The sequence below is a fragment of the Rhynchophorus ferrugineus genome, unplaced genomic scaffold, assembly GCF_030347505.1.
Source record: "Rhynchophorus ferrugineus isolate W39M unplaced genomic scaffold, kcgeb_rfMv2 rfM9, whole genome shotgun sequence".
NCBI lineage: Eukaryota > Metazoa > Arthropoda > Insecta > Coleoptera > Curculionidae > Rhynchophorus > Rhynchophorus ferrugineus.
In genome coordinates this window covers 32,135,474-32,157,358 of record NW_027472588.1, presented here as the reverse complement: position 1 = coordinate 32,157,358, position 21,885 = coordinate 32,135,474, and the positions used below count along the sequence as shown (strand labels likewise).

General features: G+C 34.0%; 2 protein-coding genes across 2 annotated transcripts in view; both read right to left on the bottom strand.

Moving 5' to 3' along the window:
- The window catches only part of LOC143202666 (pickpocket protein 28-like), a 26,096-nt gene extending 4,211 nt beyond the window's left edge, over positions 1–21,885 (bottom strand). The window contains exons 1-12 of the mRNA XM_076414323.1: positions 21,740–21,885; positions 18,287–18,815; positions 15,517–15,713; positions 14,978–15,124; positions 14,608–14,920; positions 14,408–14,556; positions 14,244–14,356; positions 11,625–11,713; positions 11,386–11,570; positions 6,298–6,383; positions 6,098–6,185; positions 5,922–6,041 (exon numbers count right to left, since the gene is read on the bottom strand). Coding sequence (XP_076270438.1) covers positions 5,922–6,041; positions 6,098–6,185; positions 6,298–6,383; positions 11,386–11,570; positions 11,625–11,713; positions 14,244–14,356; positions 14,408–14,556; positions 14,608–14,920; positions 14,978–15,124; positions 15,517–15,713; positions 18,287–18,815; positions 21,740–21,885 — 2,162 coding nt within the window. The remainder of the gene's footprint in view (positions 1–5,921; positions 6,042–6,097; positions 6,186–6,297; positions 6,384–11,385; positions 11,571–11,624; positions 11,714–14,243; positions 14,357–14,407; positions 14,557–14,607; positions 14,921–14,977; positions 15,125–15,516; positions 15,714–18,286; positions 18,816–21,739) is intronic.
- Positions 6,479–9,020, bottom strand: LOC143202748 (sodium channel protein Nach-like). Its single transcript, XM_076414517.1, has 4 exons — positions 8,868–9,020; positions 8,692–8,802; positions 8,546–8,637; positions 6,479–6,707 (listed from the first exon to the last, which is right to left on the bottom strand). Exons 1-4 carry the CDS (start codon positions 8,891–8,893, stop codon positions 6,550–6,552), a joined length of 387 nt encoding a protein of 128 aa, XP_076270632.1. The 5' UTR covers positions 8,894–9,020; the 3' UTR covers positions 6,479–6,549.

The following is a 21,885-nucleotide window of genomic DNA, read 5'->3' as shown; positions in this document are numbered from 1 at the left end:
AGTCGAGTTTTCATCGAAGTTGTTTTCGTTTATAGAGTATGTGCTTCTTCCAGGTTAGGCGTCAATCTAAGTACAAACCAAGATATTTAACTTGCTCTGCTTGTGGGAGTTGATGATGATTGATATTCACTAGTGCATATGTTCTTCTACGCAAGATGTAAATGTGTTAGAAAAAATGTCAAAAGGTGAATCAATAACAGAACAAACATTTGGACGGAATAAAGAAAGGTAATATAAGAACAATGAAAATTATAAACTCAGTGGAAAATGAAAAATAAGAAAACAAGAGTTAGAAGAGTCAGACAAATTCGAAAATGGAGACAAAGAGAACGCATATAAACAAGTAAAGGATTCTAGATATGCAGAATATTATAGAAAAGTAAACATCTACCACAGAAGACAAAAATAAGAATAGATAAAGCTACCAATATAGATAATGTTATCAAAATGTATGGCATCAAAATGTATGTATGTTAGCTTGTTGCAGTGTTTTCGCATCAAATTTAACTTTTGGTTTAGAATGTTTATAACTTCTAACAATTATCAGTAATGTTTTGAAGCATTTTACAGATTTTTAGCAACGTGGCCCACCACTACCAACCCAAATCGAATTTTATAGGCTGATTCAGTTACATGTTGGAATAAACTCATCAGACAGCATTTTATCCCTTTTTAACTTAGACTAAAGGAGAAGGAAAAATCCGTCATTAGAGTGCTGGAAATATATAATAATATATCTTATAATTATAACAGGAAATATAACAGGTCAATTGAAAAGTCTCCTGCCTACCATAGTAAAACACATTTTTTTGGCAAAAATGGTTTTTTTAGTCAACATAGTTTCCTTCAAGGGTGATATACTGATTATAGCGACACTCCAACTTTTCGATACTATTTTTGTAGTATGATTTGATCTTTTCTTCAAAATAGGCCTCAGCTTCGGCGATCAGCTCTTCATTCGACCAAAATTTCTTCCCAGCGAGCATCCTTTTAAGATCTGAGAACAGGAAATGGTAGCTGGAGGCCAGATCTGGAAAATACGGTGGATGAGGAAACAATTCGAAGCCCAATTCATTGATTTTTGACATGGTGCATTGTGTTCTTCAAATGCGTCCGTTTTTCGGCGATTTCATCCTTCAAACGGTCCAATAACGCTATGTAATAGTCGCTGTTGATGGTCCTTCCTTTTTCAAGGTAGTCAATGAAAATTATTCCATGCGCATCCCAAAATACAGACGCCATCACCTTGCCAGCCGACTGTTGCCTTTTCCCACACTTTGGAGCGGGTTCATCATGTGCAGTCCACTCGGATGACTGTCGAATGGACTTCGGAGTGAAATGATGGAGCCATGTTTCATCCATTGTCACATATCGACGTAAAAACTCGGGTTTATTACGATTTTGTGGATTTTTTAAATGTTTTCGTTGGTAACAAACTTTTTTGGGCGTCCACTGCGTTCATCGTCTTCGGTGCACGTTTCACCACGTCTAAACTTAGCATACCAATCATTGATGTTTGATTTTCCTGGGGCAGTGTCCGGAAACTCGGCATCAACCAAGTTTTTGCTTCAATTGTATTTTTGCCTTTAAAAAGCAATATTTTATCAACACGCGAAATTCCTTTTTATCCATTTTTTATAACATTAACAATAACAAGTCCCCGGCCTGACACGTAGATGGCGCCACTAGAATTAAATCCATAGTTAGCCCCAACCCTCAAAAGATGCGTATATAAATTTGACAGCTGTCGGATCATTAGTTTGTGAATTATAGCGATTTGAGTGAAGCAACTTTTGTTACTGTGAAAAAATAGATAAAAAGGCATTTCGCGTGTTGATAAAATATTGCTTTTTGAAAGGAAAAATACAGTTGAAGCAAAAACTTGGCTTGATGCCGAGTTTCCGGACACTGCCCCAGGGAAATCAACCATCAAGGATTGGTATGCTAAGTTTAGACGTGATGAAATGAGCACCGAAGACGGTGAACGAAGTGGGTGTTCAAAAGAGGTTGTTATCGACGAAAACATTTAAATAATAGACAAAATAAAGATATCAACTGAACGTGAACATCATATCATTCACGAATATTTGGGTATGAGAAAGCTCTGTGCAAAGTGGGTGCCGCGCGAGCCCATTTAAAATCAAAAACAACGAGGAGTTGATGATTCGCAGCAGTATTTGAAGATGATCAAGCGTATTAAAGCCGAGTTTGTGCGTCGATATGTGGCAATGGACGAAACATGGCTCCATCATTTCACTCCGAAGTTCAATCAACAGTCATCCGAATGGACTGCACATGATGGGCCTGCTCCAAAGCGTGGAAAAAGCGTGGAAAAAGCGTGGAAAACGCATTGACTACCTTGAAAAAGGAAGGACCATCAACAGCGACTATTACACAGCGTTATTAGACCGTTTGAAGGACGAAATCGCCGAAAAACGATGGCAAAAATCCATGAATTGGGCTTCGAATTGCTTCCTCATCCACCGTATTCTCCAGATTTGGCCACCAGCGACTGTCTCCTTCCTGTACTCAGATTTCAAAAGAATGCTCGGGGGGAAGAAATTTTCTTCGAATGAAGAACTGAGGCCTATTTTGGACCAAAGGACAAATCGTACTACAAAAATGCTATCGAAAAGTTAGAGGGTCGCTATAATCAGTGTATCAAAAAAAACTAATTTTGTCAAAAAATGTGTTTTACTATGGTAGGCCGAGGATTTTTCAATTGACCTGTTAAATGTGAATTATAATGCTTTTGATGAAAAACAATCGTATTTTTAATACTAATCAAACTAATAAATTAACTGTCTTTAAAACGTTTATTTACATTGCGGAATATATTCCATGTTCATTAAACAAATGTTTGTTCACCCTACATTTTTATAACGTCAACACGTTCGCTTTCAGTATATGAGGCACATAAAGACGTCTATTAAATCATTATTATATAATGTATAACTAAAAATATTTTGTCAATGTTTCGAATACAATTAAAACAATTAAAACACTATAATTTCTTTATTTAATCCCTTTAAACACCGAATTACTTTTTAAGTACATATATTTTATATTATATCTCAGGGAATGACTGGTTGCCTTACTACAAGGGTTATAATTCACTTTTGTTATGATATAATCCTAACTCGTTTTTGTTGTCTGTACATACAAAACAACCTCAGAGACAAATAATAGAATATCTCGACGATGCTAAGGAAGCTAATTCCTAGACACAAGCTCAATATACCACCGAAATTAGCTGAAACATAATGGAAAACAATACTTGGCGCTATAATTTTCGTATTAGGTCTTACATAAAATCTCCGAAAATCCATAGAGTACGTTTTTCACGCTTCGTGTGTATCTTTCATCTCCGAAATAGAAATGAACAATAGATAAACTGAAAATAAAATAGATAAATATATATGCCGGTGTTAGATGTGACAGTTAATAATTCTTAATTTTCGTCAGAGGTGGCGCTGAGAACAGGTGTCAATTTACAGTCATATTTAATTTTATTTTGTTGCTATATGTCACCCAATAAGTTTTCAGTTTGGCGTATATAAATAACATGATATTTGATCAATATGATTTTTGAATTAACCGTCAGGTATTTTGTTATTAACCTTATTTAAAATGTTATTCCTATTAGTTTTCTACAAGTTACGATTATTTGAGTGAAACTTTTGTTATTTTCAAAACAATAGGCAAAGCAGAACATGCTGTGGTGATTAAAGTTGCAATATCAGAAGTATTTAATGTTTGTAATTATTCTTGTATATTAGAGTATGTCTAAGTTATTTTTATAAGGGTTTAAGTCGAAGTTACCGAATTAAATAACTTATTGATAATTTAGAGTGCCGTTTGAAGTACTGGAATGTGATAGTGTATGAATGATGAATAATGATGTGATAGCTCTATGAAAAAGGCTCTAGTAACTTATATAACTTATAGGAGAGTACATACAATACAAAAACAATATTATTCTAGGTTAGATTACTCATAATACTATTGCTGTTTGAATGATTCAACAGATACTGCTTTGTTGTATTGTGTATAATGAGATTCTAAAATTACGTAAAACAATGCTGATCGTTACAATTCATAAATGATTCATATTAATCAATAAATATTAATCAATGATCGGAAAACGACCTAAACGACTGCTAGAATTTGAAAAAACGATTTTGCGATATGATAACTCTTCATCACAGGCGTGAGGGCTCATTTCTCCACACCTGTCTGTCAGATATAACAGGTCAATTGAAAATTTCCCGACCTGACACATAGATGGCGCTACTAGAATTAAATCCATATGAGTGGAGAAGCTTTTGTTATTGGCTTGATGCCGAGTTTCCGGACACTGCCCTAGGAAAATCAACTATCAAGGATTGGTATGCCAAGTTTAGACGTGGTGAAATGAGCACCGAAGATGGTGAACGCAGGGGACGTTTAAAAGAGGTTGTTACCAAAACATTACGACATGACGAAAACATTTAAAAAATCCACAAAATGATTTTGAATGACCGTAAATTGAAACTGAATGAAATAGCAGACACTCTAAAGATATCAACTGAACGTGTACAACATATCATTCACAAATATTTGGGTATGAGGAAGCTTTGTGCAAAGTGGGGGCCGCGCGAGCTCACTTTTGACCAAAAATAACGACGAGTTGATAATTCGGAGCAATGTTTGAAGATTGAAGAAGTGTTGAAGATCAAGCGTATAAACCCGAGTTTTTGCGTCGATATGTGAAAATGGATGAAACATGGCTCCATCATTTCACTCCGAAGTCCAATCGACAGTCACCCGAGTGGACTGCACACGATGAACCCGCTCCAAAGCGTAGGAAAACGCTACAGTTGGCTGGCAAGGTTATGGCATCTGTATTTTGACTACCTTGAAAAAGGAAGGACCATCAATAACGACTATTACATAGCGTTATTGAACCGTTTGAAGGACGAAATCGTTGAAAAATGGCAGCATTTGAAGAAAAGAAAGTGCTGCTTCACCAAGACAATGTATCGTGTCACAAGTCAGTGAAAACCATGGCAAAAATCCATGAATTGGGCTTCGAATTGCTTCCTCATCCACCGAATTCTCCAGATCTGGTCCCCAGCGAGTATTTCCTGTTGTCGGATCTCAAAAGAATGCTCATTGGGAAGAAATTTTCGTCGAATGAAGAGGTGATCGCCAAAACTGAGGCCTATTTTGAAGGACAAATCGTACTACAAAAATGGTATCGAAAAGTTGGAGGGTCGCTATAATCAGTGTCATCTTGAAATCATTCTTGAAGGGAATTATGTTGAATAAAAAAAACTAATTTTGCCAAAAAATTGTGTTTTACTATGGTTGGCCGGGGACTTTTCAATTGACCTGTTACGTCTAGAAATATAGTTGAACAAGTTTCTTTTTCATAAGCTTTTTCACTTATATCCGTAATACGATGTACTTGACCAAAAGTCGAATGTTTGTTTCTGAATCCAAACTGTCATTGTCATGACATGTATTGCAATCGCAGTGTAGCGTTAAATATATGCGCTAGCTTTGTTATACGTTCTTTTAGAAGTTGCTTAAGAAATTGCCGACTTATTAGATCATGTCCTGGAGCTTCTTTGGTTTAGAAATTTTTCTTAATTTCATTGGTAACTTCAACATTTCTAACGTGCCAACTAAAAAATTCTTTGAATGGTTCTTCCTTAATCGTTGTTACATATAATCGTTGTTTTTAACGAAAATGTAGCTTTAGATGAATGATGATAATATTATGAAACATCATTTTGAAGCAAAACAAACTAATTGAATCTTGAAGAAAAAGAAATCCTGATAACTACAAATAATTGTGACAGGTATAAATTAATCTTAACACTTTTTGATCAGAATTTTTTGTCAGTTAGTAAATATTCAACGTTCAACAACGATACCTAGAGGTCCTATTACTGGAGATGTTAATTTTTTCCTGCCATATTGGAGCTCCGGTCAATTTGAAGCCAAACAATACTTCGTAACATCCAGGCTTGCACGCGCATTCTCCATCAAGGAAGCTTAGTAAAAAAAGATGAAACAATGCCACTGATACCGATGGACGCGATCAAGTTACCTTCCATTTTTCAAGTCCTCCATCTCTCTTTTCATACTATTGGCGCAAACATCGTCAGCTTTATCGCAGGTATTTATGAACATATTCTCTGAAATACATTATTGGACTGGCTATTATTGGACATTTATAACCTAATAATATTAATTATGCTCGTACAAAAAAAATTAAATAGAACTTTTCCAAATAAATGCAATCCTTACTTGGTAAATAATAGGGCACGCAAAAGCAATTCCTAAAAGTGTAATTCGATTGACATTCGTAGAAACAGTTGGTTTGAGTATATGTTCTAAAAATAAAATAAATATATTAATCTACTCAAAATATTCAGCATTACTTGTAATAAATAAAAACGACTTCTTGTGGACTCATTATAATATTTATTATTGCATTTTCAATCACACTTTGGTGCACAATTAATACGTAGTCGCATTTAAAACACTTTTGTTAGTGATTTAATTAGTAAAAGTGAAAACTGGGGCATCTGGTACTTTATCAGTTTGATGATTGATTACATATTTTTTCCAATTGAGCCAAAATACGTAAAACAGTAACTCAACGATGCTAAGGAGACTGAAGCCAATCAAAAAGCTCAAAAGACCTCCAGTGTTAGCTAAAAATAAAAAAATTATACAATGTAATATAAATTCATTCATTCATTCATTTATTATATTATTGGTTGCCTAACGGTAAACAAGTGCATTCAAATTTAATTCATTTAATTATAATGTTTAATAAATGTTTATTAACGTTATTAATGTTTATATAATTATTAATTATATAAACAACTCACCAGGCTACGATTTAATAACAGGAGAATTACTGTAAAAACTATCAAGAAAGGGAATTATAAAACTCACCAACTTGATCAATACAGCATTTAGATTAAAACATGTCCCAGGCATTTGGAAGACGGTGGAAATTATAATGATCCCAAAACCTGGGAAGTTACCAAACGAAATAAAAGCCTATAGACCTATATCACTGCTGCCACTAATATCTAAGGTTTTTGAAAAACTTCTGTTGAAACCGATCATAGAGAGAAAAAACCTGATACCAACATACCCGTTTGGGTTTATTAAAGCATTCAACAATTGACTAGGTCCACAGAATAACAGATGTTATTGAAAGAGCCTACGAAAGTAAAAAAGTATGCTTAGCTATATTCTTATATGTGGGTTTGATAAGCCTTGTTCATAACTACAGAAAATCCTACCAAAATAACACACCGAACTACTAAAATCGTACATTACAACCAGAATGTTTAGAGTTAAACAAGAAGAAGTTTACTCTATAATAAAAGGAGCTAAAGCAGGTGTACCACAGGGATGTGTACTGGGACCAATGCTTTATCCACTCTACACTTGTGATATACCACAAATGGAGAATATTACGATGGCTACATTTGCTGATGATACTGCAATTATAGCTGTCGGAGACAATAGTGAAGAAGCCTCACAAATATTACAACAGGCAAGTGACAATATAAATAATTGGACACAAGTTTGGAAAATTAGAATTAATGAAAGTAAATCTGTACATGTGCAGTTCATCTATAAACAGACCGTACAAGCACCAATAACATTAAATAATACTATAGTTCCATATAGCAACAACGCTAAATATCTCGGAATGAATCTTGATGCAAAACTCCGCTGGAAGGAACATATAAAGAAGAAAAGAAAAGAACTGGAATTGAAATATAGGAAAATGTACTGGCTAATTGGAAGAAAATGTTAAATACAATTGTCAGTAGATAATAAATTGCTATTATATAAGCAAATATTGAAACCTATATGGACATACGGAGTAAAATTATGGGGATCTTCTGCAAAGAATAATATAAATAAGATATAAATTTTTCAGAACAAAGTCCTGAGAGGTATTATGGGTGCACACAAACATTATAGGACTGACTACTTATTCGAGACCTTCAGATACCCATTGTCACTCCAGAAATCAAGAGAATTGCAAGGGGGCATGAGGAAAGACTCCATGCTCATGAGAATATGGAAATATTGCAGCTTTTGGATACAACCAGAAGAGGACACAGACTCAAAAGGATCAAATCATCTGATCTTGTGTAGTATTGTCTAGTGACTAAGATAGGGCCGATGGGTTCTCCTAGTTATATATCTAGATTTAAGTTATCATAAAGACAAATTGTAGGTTAGACGGAAACGACTAGTAACAATGTATTAATTAAGTAATAAAAAAATATATATAAACATGAAAATTTGAGAATGTAATCCTATTAATATGCAAAACAAGTCCAATCGCTGGACATTTCACTTTGTTTAACTATGTTTTATTTTAATACGAAGGCAATATTTTAACAGTTTAGTAAAACATATACTTCAAATGCCGTATATTGTTAGTTATTTAGATAGAGTTTCTAACACGTGAGATAATAATACGTTAAATAGATATAATCAATATGTTTCTATTTACCTAGAAAATCTGTGAAATTATATATGGGTTTTTTTGACGTTTTAGTGTATATGTTAGAGGAGAAAAACGCACTTAAGCCGACAAAGTTTTTCCTAAAAATTGTTAGTTTAAATAAATTGCTTTACTATTTCTGAATATCATCTTACCTTACTTCCTCATCGCTATGATTGTGGTTAACTATTCGTCTTAAAGGAGCGGCTGTTTTTAAGACCGAGTATTCAACACTGTTGCAGCTATTAAAGCAATGGCAATCCGCACTATGTCAAAAATTATAACGTAACTTATCGCAAGAATCTCGACCAATGATTATAAAATTATTTACCTTTTCTGATTTAGTAGTTTCCTCATTCGAGGTCTTAAATCCAGTATACCTAAAATAGATTTCTAACCAACTGACACAAATCCTTTTAATATGTTAACATTAGTTTTTTACGGTTTTCAAATTTATTTATTCATTTATTATACCATGCTTGACGGTCACAGTTTTTTTATTCTAACCCTATTTTTAGAACCATCAAATATTTGACAGCTGTGACATTGTACATACATATTTGATTTATAATAAATAATAAGGTAAACTTGTGCTGTAATATTTAACTTTGATTTTAACATAATGTTCCATGAAGTGCTATATCGGTAAAATATAATGATGCCGTGATTTACAATATTATAAAACCCTCGATTTCACAGTTAACGCTTGAGTTACTTACCCCTTTTACTATATAGAAACCTGGTACTCTACCTGTTTACATTTATCTTGAGTTATTTTATATCTATTTGTTGGTTATACCTATTTATTATTTGCAAGAATTATATAAAACTATTAATATAGCATGGTATTTCATGGAAGAAAAGTTCAGTTATCGAAGCGTGAAAACCTTGAAAGATGCTGATGTTATGTTACAAAAGGAAATGTACCTTTAGCTCGTTCGAAACATCTATTTGTTAATGAACAAATCTTCATGGATTTATTGTCTGAAAGATACATAAGGTAATAAGAATAATAGTTTGGGTTTATTAAAACTTAACTGTTGTGAAATATGAAAATTCGTTTAAGATATTTTACAGTTATTTGACGATATCTTCATGGTAGCTTAGTATGTTTATCGGTAATATAATAATAATAGATTATATACAGTAAGGGACTTACGAGGTAAATAATATGGTACACAGTTACAGCTTGCATACGAATTGATGATTTTACACTCTGAATCACAATTGTATTTGGAATATTTCCTGAAAACAATGATTAGAATATTACTGTATATAATATAAACAATTTATATCAATAATAATATATACTATGATAATATTTACCTTAAGTTATATTTATTGCTATTAGTATCTTGATATTTTGATTCATTTGAATTAATGAATTAATAGTTGAACTATTTTTAACCTTAAATTTTGTTTGTTACAAATTGTGAAAATTCACATACTACTATTAGTAGGCACCACACACAAGACATTGGTACTTGGAATAAATATTCGAATACTGTCACGAAACCTTAAAGACATTTTTGATATTTTTATAAGTTCACTGCCTAATTCACCGCATTCCAGATGTGGCAAGAAAGCGGCAACAACATCTTGAAGAAGAAATTAATATGTTCTATTATAAGATTTTCCACGTATACTTTTGACGAAATCAAGGTGGCTTTTTTCGTAAATGCTTTGTCTGGATTCTAATAGTTGCTTGCACAAGATCTTCACTTACTATGCGAGATATGCTGAAAACGGGTAGAGATGATGCAGCTATTGTTAACCGAAATAAACATCAATCAAGGATGGTATTACCACCAACCTCTTCAAATATTATTCTTACTTATATAAAGGTGTCAACAGCTTCTGTTTATGATGAGATATACCAACGGTTCGATATTTGTTCTTCATTTTTGTTTAATGACTAATTCCTATTTGTCTCTCAGTAATATAGATAATTCTTTTGAAGGATTGAATTGAATAGAACTGCAAAAGTCCTTCACAACTGTCTATTTTGTAACAATACTTTGTTCAGTTTATTCAATCGATGTTTCATTCGGTTTTAGTAGCTCGTATTACAATACATCTTGCTAATCCCACTATATGGACAGATGTGATGTGAATGACTCTTCTTGACTAACCCATGACTTTAGTGCTTGGGATTGTCGTAGTAGATTCACATTTCATCGCCAGTCACAATACGATGTAAAAAACGATGTTGAAATGGTTCGAAATTGCATCTTCAGTCAATTTGTTTGGCAGCCATTTTGGATCTTTCCCATGGCATGTAAACGTCTGAAAACAGTTCATTGATGAACTACTAAGATTCTTTAAGAGTTTGAGCTAGTTTTAGTTCAATATTGTCTTCTAAATGTTTTGATCCTCCATATCGTTCTTTGTTCTTTACATCAAAAACACCACTTTTAAAACGTTGAAATTGAATCGTTTATTGGGATATGACTAGGTAGTATCATCATAAACTTCTAAAAGTGTAAATGAGTTTTGGGAATACACTTCTTCAAATCACACAACAAATGTAGTGAACGTTGGAAATGTAATATTGAGCGTTCAGCACTTTTGATCTGAATAACTTAAAAACATGAAAAGAAAACGTTAGTTTATGTAGAGAAATGTGGAAACTATCGTTGTTTACATTGATAGTTCGAATTTTCATCACTAGATATCACTAATCAAAATACATGCAATCATCTAATAAAGACACTTTTACAAATGCCTAATATTATTATCAAATTGTACTAAACTCTGCGATGAAGCTGATATTTTTTGCGAGAATATATAATAATAATTAAAACATATTTATTACCAATTTGTTCTTTAACCACCTACTACTGTCTTACCTGTAATACTGAAGTGGTCTTTCATTTGAGAAGTAACACTGTCTTTTCTCGATGGGTATATCTCTAAGGGCACTGGTAGCTTCCCTGATGGCTGGTTCGATGGATATTCTGGTCTCGAAACCAGGACTGATTAAAAATCCGAAGTCTGCCATCTTTGGTGTCTCAATAGGATTGGAAAGTATAACCTGGACGGAAAGGTGGATGTCAGTTGAGATGAGGGTGTCGATAAGGCGACATACCTTAAAGCCTGTGCTACGTGTCGATGAGCAATAATAGTTTTCCACATTGGCGTCAAGTATTACGGATAAACCCAAATGAGCTCCAGCACCTATATCAAGCACACAATATTAATCCATATATCAAGGATGTTATTGGATATAATAATGAAGAAGCAACCGGAAATAAGTATGTAATACGCAAGGAATAATATAAATAAGTGGACCCAGACATGGAGAATAAAACTCAACGGTAGTAACTCCGTGCATATTGAATTTGCCTAAATTAAAATATTCATATACTAATAAATATGAATATTATTATCCCCTACAGTAACAATGCAAGTTACCTTGGGATGCATTTTGATGCAAACCTTCGTCGAAACGAGCATATAAAAAGAAAAGAACTCGAATTAAAATATAAAAGAATGTATTGGTTAATTGGAAGAAAATCTAAATTATCCGGACATAATAAAGTGCTGCTGTACAAGCAGAAGAAGTAAAATTCGATTATAGGGATGTTATGCGAGAAATAATATCAACATACTACAAGTATTTCGGAATAAAGGCCTGATGGCCTTTATTGGCCATTGTGGATGCATCCAGATACTATAGGAACCAATCACTTACAACGAGACCTTGGGAAATTAAGAGATTCGTAAGGAGACATGAGCAAAGACGGCACTCTTATGTTGAAACCGATTTGCAGTAACTTTTGGACAACACTGAAGTAGGACGAAAGATAACCAAACCGTGTGGTCTTGTGTAGTGAAGGGCACCAATTGGCGAAAACATTGAAAAATGCGACTAACTTTTATTTTATTAAATATTGAGTAAGGGCCAATATATTAGTCGTCAACGACTATTAATAATATATCAAAGTATAATTTTGGACCTAAAAATTTATTATTATTATTATTATTATTATTATTATTATGAAAACTAAATATTTCTATAAATATTATAACAAATAATGGGTTCATATATCCAGTTCGAAATAACTCGTCGTGGATACAATTTGAATTCGCGAACTTTTGTATTGTTGGAGATTTTAATGAGTAATAATGCCAGAATCTCGGAACTATATCAGACGAACAGGGCAGTTGTGGAATCGCATGATGTTATTGATGTTGTCTGTACTTTGGAGAGTAATAATGCCTGCCTGATATCATTCTGTAAAATATTCGAATTACATCCTGTCATATAGTAAGATCTTGATTGAGATCACTTGTTTACGGTTGATCACTGATTTTTTCAAAATCGTGGTAATTGGATGTTAAAGTTTTTTATTGTACCAATTTAATTTTTTAATTTTTTAATTTTTTTTATTTAATCGTCTTATCTGCATTTATACAGGATTACTCATCTCTCAATGAGAATCCACAAAAACGAGTAAAATGTATTATTTTAACACCTTCGCGCATAATATTTACCGTTTACTAACAAGTACGCGGGTTACTATTTATATTTCGGGAATAGGAAAAAACAAATAGTTAAGCTGCGAATATATTTTTATTGCTTTTCAAAGTACTCGTCACGATGACCGATACACTTAAACTTGCATACACTTAAATCAATTTTCAAAGTATTTATTCCATTCCGAATGAGGTATCTTCAAAACATGATTTTTGAACGCTTCAATAGCTTCTTCGGGTGATGAAAATCGTTGACCATGCAGTCTATTCTTCACGGATGGGCACAAAAAGAAGTCATTGCCATTGGGTGCCAAATCAGGGCTGTACGGCGAATGATCCATCAATTCGATGTTTTGAGTGCTCAAATAGTCTCTTGTTTGAGCCGATGTGTGAGAGCTCCCATTGTTATGATGAAGAACAATCCGGCGTCTCTTGTTTGTTTTCCTTATTTCATCGAAGACTTCTGGCGAACAAATGGTTGTGTACTAATCAAAATTTACTGTTCTACGATCCTCTAGAGGCACTGTTGCAATTTGACCAGTTTTCCCTAAGAACGAAGAAAGAGGAACTTTTGTTGGATTTGGTTCATTTTGGAACACCCATACATTCGACTGCTGCTTACTTTCGGGCTCATACGAATATATCCATCATTCGTCACGTGTTACGATTTTATAAACGTCTTTCGAAGCACGATTCACGATTCAGTTCCATTTTTTGCCCAGACGAAACTTTCAACTGAATATAAAATAAAGAAATAGCGTCCGTGCGACAAAATGTTCTCAGTACGTATATCGTCAAAAATGTCAAACTTTACGATGGAACCGTTAGATGGACTCACATGACCACAGTGTTGCCAATTCCCGAAATATAAATAGTGATCCTCGTATACTATATAACTAAATACTAACGTCATATGATACTGGTGAGTGGTGATGACTGTTTTGGCGCAAATTTAAAGCTTAAAATTGACAAAACCATTATTTCCTACATAAATAATAATTTTTTCTGAAATAGTTATGAAATAGAAATGAATAGTTTTCCAAATTAGCCATCATTCCAATAAGAAATATAATAATTTATAAATAAGGACTTCTAGCGAAGGAGCGCTATATCTGATAGTAAAATGATAAAATCTCCGAGTTTAAAAGAAATTTGGCTATACCTTCGACGGTGTTGATCACGTGCATTGACTGTTTTATTGGAAGGACTATACCTAGTAATACCTTACCTAGTGGTCGTTTTGGAATGGAATCCCCATTATCAGTATTAGTGAAACCAATTTCCGGGTCCCAGTCGTATACGTTATTTGGGTAAGTTTGGTTTAAGATACTGATATCTTTGCTAAAACAGCAACCAGTCATCGTGCGTCTTTATAACCAACTTTCTACTTACGAATTTCGAAATATCTTCTCTGGCGGCAGTCGATTGAACGAGCAGCACAGACCCTCATCTGTCAGATCATTATTGAAAATGTCATTACAGTCCAATTTTTCAGCTCCCCACTGACATGAATGCAGCATATCACTGCACGAATTGCCGACCTGCAAAATACCATCAGACCAACATCGAACCCTGTTTAACTAACTACTGACTTTAACCAGGAAATCTCTCAACGATTCCCAGCTGATGTTCTCCGAATTGTCAAAGGTGGTGTTTCCATTGCAGGAGTCATCCAGCAGTTTCCGTTCGATGGAAGAGCCCTCCTTCAGGATGCGCTCCGCCTCATTCCTCTTAGCTTGGTTCATGTTACAAATGGTGATGGCGGGGAAGGGAATCGAGTTGAGTTCGGCGTCGAAGGGGCTGAAGCTGATGATGACCGGGCTGGACTTCCATTTGGTGTATATGTTCGATATGTAGTACGCGGCAAAGCAGATGGCCATCGAGAAGGAAATGAACCAGAATATTCTGCAAAGAGTCGCCAGTGAGTGATGTGGTGATATTTTGAGTGAGTGAGGATTTTACCGCTCGCCTATGGTCAGATGGCTGTCACCAACGTATCTTAGTCCATGTAGGGTGGAGTTCTCGCAGTACTTCTTCAACTGCTGCACTATACCCTTACAAATTCGAGAAGAATATTTCTCGTTAACGTTTTTGGGTTGGCCAATAGTTCTAAAAAGGAAAATATACGGGATGGAGAATATATTATGAACACCTGATATATATACAATATTTATTTATTAATAAAGTGTTGAGCCACAGCAAGTAAGCTTTGCTCTAAAATTCGCCATAATGGTTCAATTATGTTGAGGTCTGGCCGTTGTGCTGGCTAGAGAATATGTTTGATTAAATTCTGATAATATGTTTAATAATATCAAACCTTGGTTGAAACCAGAACAAGACAGATTTTTTTTGTTGTATGTATTATTATTTTGGAATATGACAGCCTTGGTAGCAATATGCTATTCATAGTAAGAACATCATTATTGAGGCTGTCGAGATATTTATTGGCAAAGACCAGTTGAATACCGTGATATTGCCGTCCAAATCATAACGAACATTACCTTTCAATTATGCTTGAGTGCAGGAAGCGGGTAGTCCGGATTGTAGGCTTTTTCTGGGGTTTCCCATACATAAACCCTCCATATATTTGTAGGAAACAATATAAACGATGATTCATAGAACCATACAACATTCTTCCAATTATTAAGAATCTGGGTTTTATGATGGTTGTACCACTTCTTTCACAGCTTAGCGTTAGCTTTGTGGAGTTTTTATCGAAACTGTTTTATTCAAGTGAGTGTTCAGTTTTGCTGTTACTTTTACTGTGGTAGTTTTATGTCAAACTGTTGTTTTGGCCACAATCCTTTTTAATGTTGATTTTTTATATGTTATCACGTTTTGTGTATGCAGTCTGTCAGTACCATACATACGTCACTCGGAAAATATCTGAAATATCACACATTTCACCGATCGCTTCTTGTAACCGTCTAAGAACAAAGCGTATAACACGCTGAAATATAACCTACAAGACTTGGAATGTAAACTGACTAAAGTAATAATACGCGTCGTAATATTTACACTAAAGCAGTAGTGCCAACATGCAACACGATAGACTATATTGCATGGTGTTCATAATATTTTGTTTATTCTCTGCACCTTTGAATAATGGAATGTTCTGATAGGTAGTTGATAATGTGTAGCATGTTTCTGGATTTAATTTATTTAAAAAGTAATGGCGATTTTGGTCTAGTTAACAATTATGTAGTGAGATAAAATTTTTATATTATGTGGTATGTAAAATTTGTAGTCATATGTGCATCAGCTGAGGTGGTATAATTTAGTATAATGCAAGCAATACAATGGAAGATCTATAAAAGAATGAAAATGGATCGATATTACACCAGAATTAGTAACAACCTAGTCATAGATTGAGAGAAAAGCTTTTAAAAAGATATTTTCGAGTTTGAATTGAAACTTGCTGTGGATACTAAAACTTGATATTTAAGAGTACCTGAATTATTATTTTATCGGTTCAATATTAAAAATGGATAAAATATTCAATTACAAATAAAATAAGGGGAACAATTTATATTCTTTTATACGATTTTGGAACTCTTCGATCAATCGATCATTATATATCAGAATTATTTAGATTATTTAGAACCCTGTTCGTAGAATGGCTCTTGAGGTACACTTACACTATGCGATGTAAGATCGAAGCTGCTTCATCGCAAATCAATCAAGTCAATATCTATTCAAGTGTTACGAATTCTTAATACTTAAGTCGCGTTTGTTGTAAAACAAAATGCTTTGTACATATATTCTGACTTCTTTATAAACACCAAATATTTTTTTTTTATTACTCTTCGTCAGTCCACAATCTGCCCTATTGGCAATAAGTATTTCTTCTGTTTATATTATATATACATGGCATGTAGAAAATCACTTCAATAACCAATCTTCTGTATAAAATATTATCTTAATTAATTAGACTTATTCTAATGCTTATTCTAAACTCTACATATGTCCAGTAATCAGATCAGGTGGTGTTAAACGTTTTAGTCTACGCACTTCACTATCACGTCGCATATTTAGCTGATTAGCGAGTACATTGGGATGCACTGACACTCTTTCGAAGTACTTCACACAAACACGTTGGATTACACTCGTTATAGGTTCTAGAGGAATATCGCGTTGTATCACTTTATTTGAAATATAGTACGGAGCATCAACAATGGCACGCAACACCTTATTTTGGAACCGTTGAATGATGGATATATTAGATTTGCTAGCTGTACCCCATAGTTGAATTCCATATGTCCAAATGGGCTTGAGTATAGACTCATACAGCAACAGCTTGTTATCTAATGATAACTTGGATTTGCGCCCAATGAGCCAATACATTTGATATAATTTTAGTCCTAGTTGTTTCCGTTTAGAGAGTATGTGCTTCTTCCAGGTTAGGCGTCGATCTAAATGCATACCAAGATATTTAACATGCTCTGCTTGGGGGAGTTGACGATGATTGATATTTACTGGTGGACATGTTCTTCTACGCAGGGTAAACGTTATATGCGTGGATTTTGATTCATTGGCTTTAATGCGCCATGTCTTCAACCATAATTGTATTTGATCCAGGTGGGTTTGTAGGTTTATTGATGCTGTGACTGGATCTTCATGGGATGCTAAGATTGCTGTATCGTCTGCATATGTTGCCACAGTAGTTATTTTTGTGGTGGGCAGATCAGCTGTATACAGAAGATACAGTACTGGACCCAGTACACTACCTTGCGGAACTCCTGAATATATGGGATTTAATTCGGTATGTTCATCGCCTTGATTTACAATAAAATGTCTGTCAGTGAGATACGATTTTAATAGCTGATAGTCCGGATGAGGGAGAAGTTTCTTTAGTTTAACCTGCAAGCCCGTATGCCATACTTTGTCAAAAGCCTGAGATATGTCTAGGAAAGCAGCCGAACAATATCTTTTGGCATTTAGGTCAGCGTTTATTTGGTTTACAAGTCTATGCACTTGTTCTATAGTCCCATGCTTATTGCGAAAGCCAAACTGATGTTCTGGAATAATTTTTCTTTTTTCTATTATATAGTTTAGTTTTTTTATGTATAATTTCTCGAAAACTTTCGAGATTATTGGTAATAAACTTATAGGTCGGTAGGAGGTCACATCTTCTGGTATTTTTCCTGGTTTAAGTATCATTAATATTTTAGCTACTTTCCAGATACTAGGGAAATAATAAATTCGTAGCGTAGCATTAAATATATATGTTAATAGTTTTATAGCCTTTTCTGATAGTTCTTTTAAAATTTTGCCAGTAATTAAGTCATAACCAGGAGCTTTTTTAATATTAATCTCTCTCATTATTGTATGTTTAACTTTTTTGACCGTTAATTTCTCGTGCGGTAAATCCATTTGAAATGGCGAATCTAGAAAGCTAGTAATTTTATTTTCGTCATCTTTATGTAGCTGAGACTGGAAAGGTTTAAAAACATTTTTTAAGTGTTTTGAGAAAATGTCGGCCTTCTCTTTATTGCTTCTCGCCCAATTATTTTCGCTTGTTTTAATAGGTGGGTTATGCTGCTGGGATCTCCTAAGCTTTTTTGTTGCTTTCCACAACGAATAGTCTGTAGCCTCAGTTGATGTCAAGTTTTCTAGGTATTCTTGAATGCCTTGGTTTTGTTCAATTTGAATTAGATCTCTCAGCTCTTTTATGGCCCTATTAAATTTTCTTTTATTCTCTTCAGTCCTTTGCTGTTGCCAATTTCGTCGTAACTTTCTTTTTTCTGCTATCTTTTTCTGTATTGTACATGATATATGTGTATTTTTCTTGGAAATGTTTCACTGTTGGGAGTCGCGGAATATGCTGCCTCCTGTATATTTTTTGTAAGATTTATTGCTGCTATTTCTATATCCATTTCAGTTTGTAACGGTAAGTTTAGAGAGATATTTTGGTCTAAGTTTTCTCTAAATGAGGGCCAGTTAGTTCTATTATTGCACAGAGAAGGGGGTTTATCTTTGATGGTAATTTTTGAAGAAATTGTTACTATTATTGGTGAATGATCAGAAGACAGGTCGAAACATGATTCTGCCTGACACTTTTTTGGATCAATATTTTGTGTAATACAGAAATATATTGTAACTGGTTTTTTATTTCTGTCTGAAGGCCAATATGTTGGTTCACCAGTAGAGATATGTTGTAAGTTATCTTTCCTTATGGCTTTGAGCAGTTCTCTACCTTTTGAGGTTATTATTCTTGAACCCCACATTAAATGTTTTGCATTATAATCTCCTCCTGCTATAAATCTATTACCTAGCGTACTGAAGAATTCTTGAAATTGTTCTGCCTTGTTGTTATGTTTGGGTGGGCAATAAATCGCAGAAATTGTTAATGGTCCATGGGCTTCCTCTATGGTTATACTGGTGGCTTGCAGGTAGTCTTTGCGGAATTTTTCTTTTTCGAAATGCTTTATATTATCTCGAGTTATTATGGCTGTACCTCCATGTGCTTTATCATCAGGGTGATTTGTATGATAAATCTTATATTTAGGAACTTTCAGATAATTCTTGTCCGTAAAGTGTGTTTCGGAAACCATCATAATGTCAATATTTTGTTCATTTACGAACATTTTTAGTTCCCTGGCGTGTTGTTGGAGCCCATTGGCATTCCAGACGGCGATTTTGTAGCTATTGGTTTCAGGCATTAGGCAAGTTTGCTTACGACGGTTGTGAGTAGACCAAGCATCGTACTCATTTGATCCATTAGTTTGGTCATCATATTTTCTAATTTTGAGATGTTGCTAGTTTCAGTAGGTTGAGATATTGTCTCTCGTTTTTGTGCTGAACCATTTTCAACTATTTGGGCATAAGTTATGTCTGGTTGACTTGTTCTGGTGGGTAGTGGTAGATTGGTAGTAGTGGATTGTTTTTGTTGATGCCTTTTTTCCCTTAAGGCAGGATAGAGTTTCTGCTGTAGTTGCTTGTGAACTGCGCAACCCTTGTAGTTTGCTGGATGATTTCCGTTACAAAACACCAAATATAGAAATCACTTCTTATAGACCAGTTTATAGCCATTATCCCATAAATTTATATATTAATTCATATATCCAGAAATGTATTATCCATATTAATAGAAGAAAGTAGAACTAACATGAACATTTATCTGTATACATTTGAGACATACTCCTAAATTCTAAGAAATTTGTTAGTAATAAATGACTCATGTTACCCAATCATTCCTTGAATATAAATCTATTAGTATATGTGGATTACGGGTAAAGAATAAATCAATAATCGTGTAAAGGAAAGTTACAGAATATATATTATTAAGCAAGTAATGGGGAATGAAGAAATTAATAATATAATTATAATGTACTTTTGGTAATAATATATAAGTACTTGCTCAAGAAAAGTAGTTTATGTAAAAGGAGAAAGAACCCAAGCTCATACTTCAAGCTAATATCAGAAATAAGATAATAAATCAATAAGCTGCTGTCAATTTCTGAAATACTTCATGACAGGTTAGCATTAACAATTAACAAATAAGCAAAGGTTCCAAAAAGTCTCAGAGCTGAAGAGTTGTATACAATATAATATACGATTTTATAGTTTGAAATGCATCAGTTTTAATTCAGAATATCATTCCGAACTTCAGTATTTCTCGATTTTTTAATTTATGGATATTTCCATTGAAATATGGTGACTCAAAAAGTTAGAAGTCAAAAGGATCTAAATCTACTTAAAAAGGTGGATGTTGCTACACTTCTTCCTTGTATTCATTGTGACTTGTATGTAAGATTGTGTAGTATATACTTGATTCAAACGTATTTTAATTTTACAATTTTATAATCTGAGTTTATTGTGTTAACTCTTTCGAGATAATCCAGAAAATATTGCTTACACAGCTTAATCAGATTCCATCTGTTTGTTGTCATTTCAGTGTCATTCCTTACTGAACACCAAAATCATCAAAACTGATAATGCTACATAGCTAAGTCCTCGGCTTGATCTATAGGCAAAGTTAACCTAATATAATTTTCTAACCTTCAAACGACGTGTGAAATGACATGACAATTTTGTTTCAGTAAGTTTCAAGTGAGAGTGGTTTCAGTAAATTAATACCACAAATGAAAACCATAGCCAAATTGAACGAATTAAGCTTGGATTTGTTTTGTCATACACAGAATAGTCCAGATGTGATCATCAGTGACTAATTGTTGGGTGCATATACTAAAGGAATGCTTCAGGGAAATAGGTTTACCTTAAATGAAAAACATCAAAAATTAAGACAGTTTGATATTTGATTGCAATCGTTCCAAAGTTGCTCAGGGCATTTCTTGACCTAGACTACATTAATTTGAGGAAAGCAGCATAGTTCAAAGTGCACAGCCGCCAAAGGCGTACTGCACTTACTCCAAATATCCCTATTTGTAAATCAATGAAATTTGGAAACAGTGAAGGTTTGAACTACATCCTAAATCCAGAAATTCCTATCGAAATTTAGGTTCACGTATCGCAGTTTAATGTGCAAAGCATCTAAACTACCCTACCCAAGTGGATTATTGAAATTTGAGAATACTGGTGCTTATAAAACTACTTCATGTCATCAAAGACAAAGTGGCGGACGAAAATATCCTTTGTACTTAGAGACATATTTTGTTATATTGCTATAGGTGAATGTAGTAGAAACGACGTACAGTACTTTTTGCAACAATGTATATTAGTCGAAGAAAAGTTCATGTCTATTCCAATTTATATAGGACTCACCTAACATAAACATGAGGGTATATACCTCCATATTCGTTTTGCTTTCCTCGAAATTCAGAATTGGGCTGTTGTCGGATCTGGCCGGGATCCAGTGACCATTCGTTAATGTTTCTCGGCTTGGATATAATGATTTCGTTGGGTATCAT

Coding starts and splice junctions, on each gene's coding strand:
- LOC143202748 (XM_076414517.1), bottom strand. CDS start 8,893: ATGAGGAAACTACTAAATCAGAAAAG. Junction 8,803..8,867: donor AAACTACTAAATCAGAAAAG/GTAAATAATTTT, acceptor TTTTTGACATAG/TGCGGATTGCCATTGCTTTA. Junction 8,638..8,691: donor CATAGCGATGAGGAAGTAAG/GTAAGATGATAT, acceptor AACAATTTTTAG/GAAAAACTTTGTCGGCTTAA.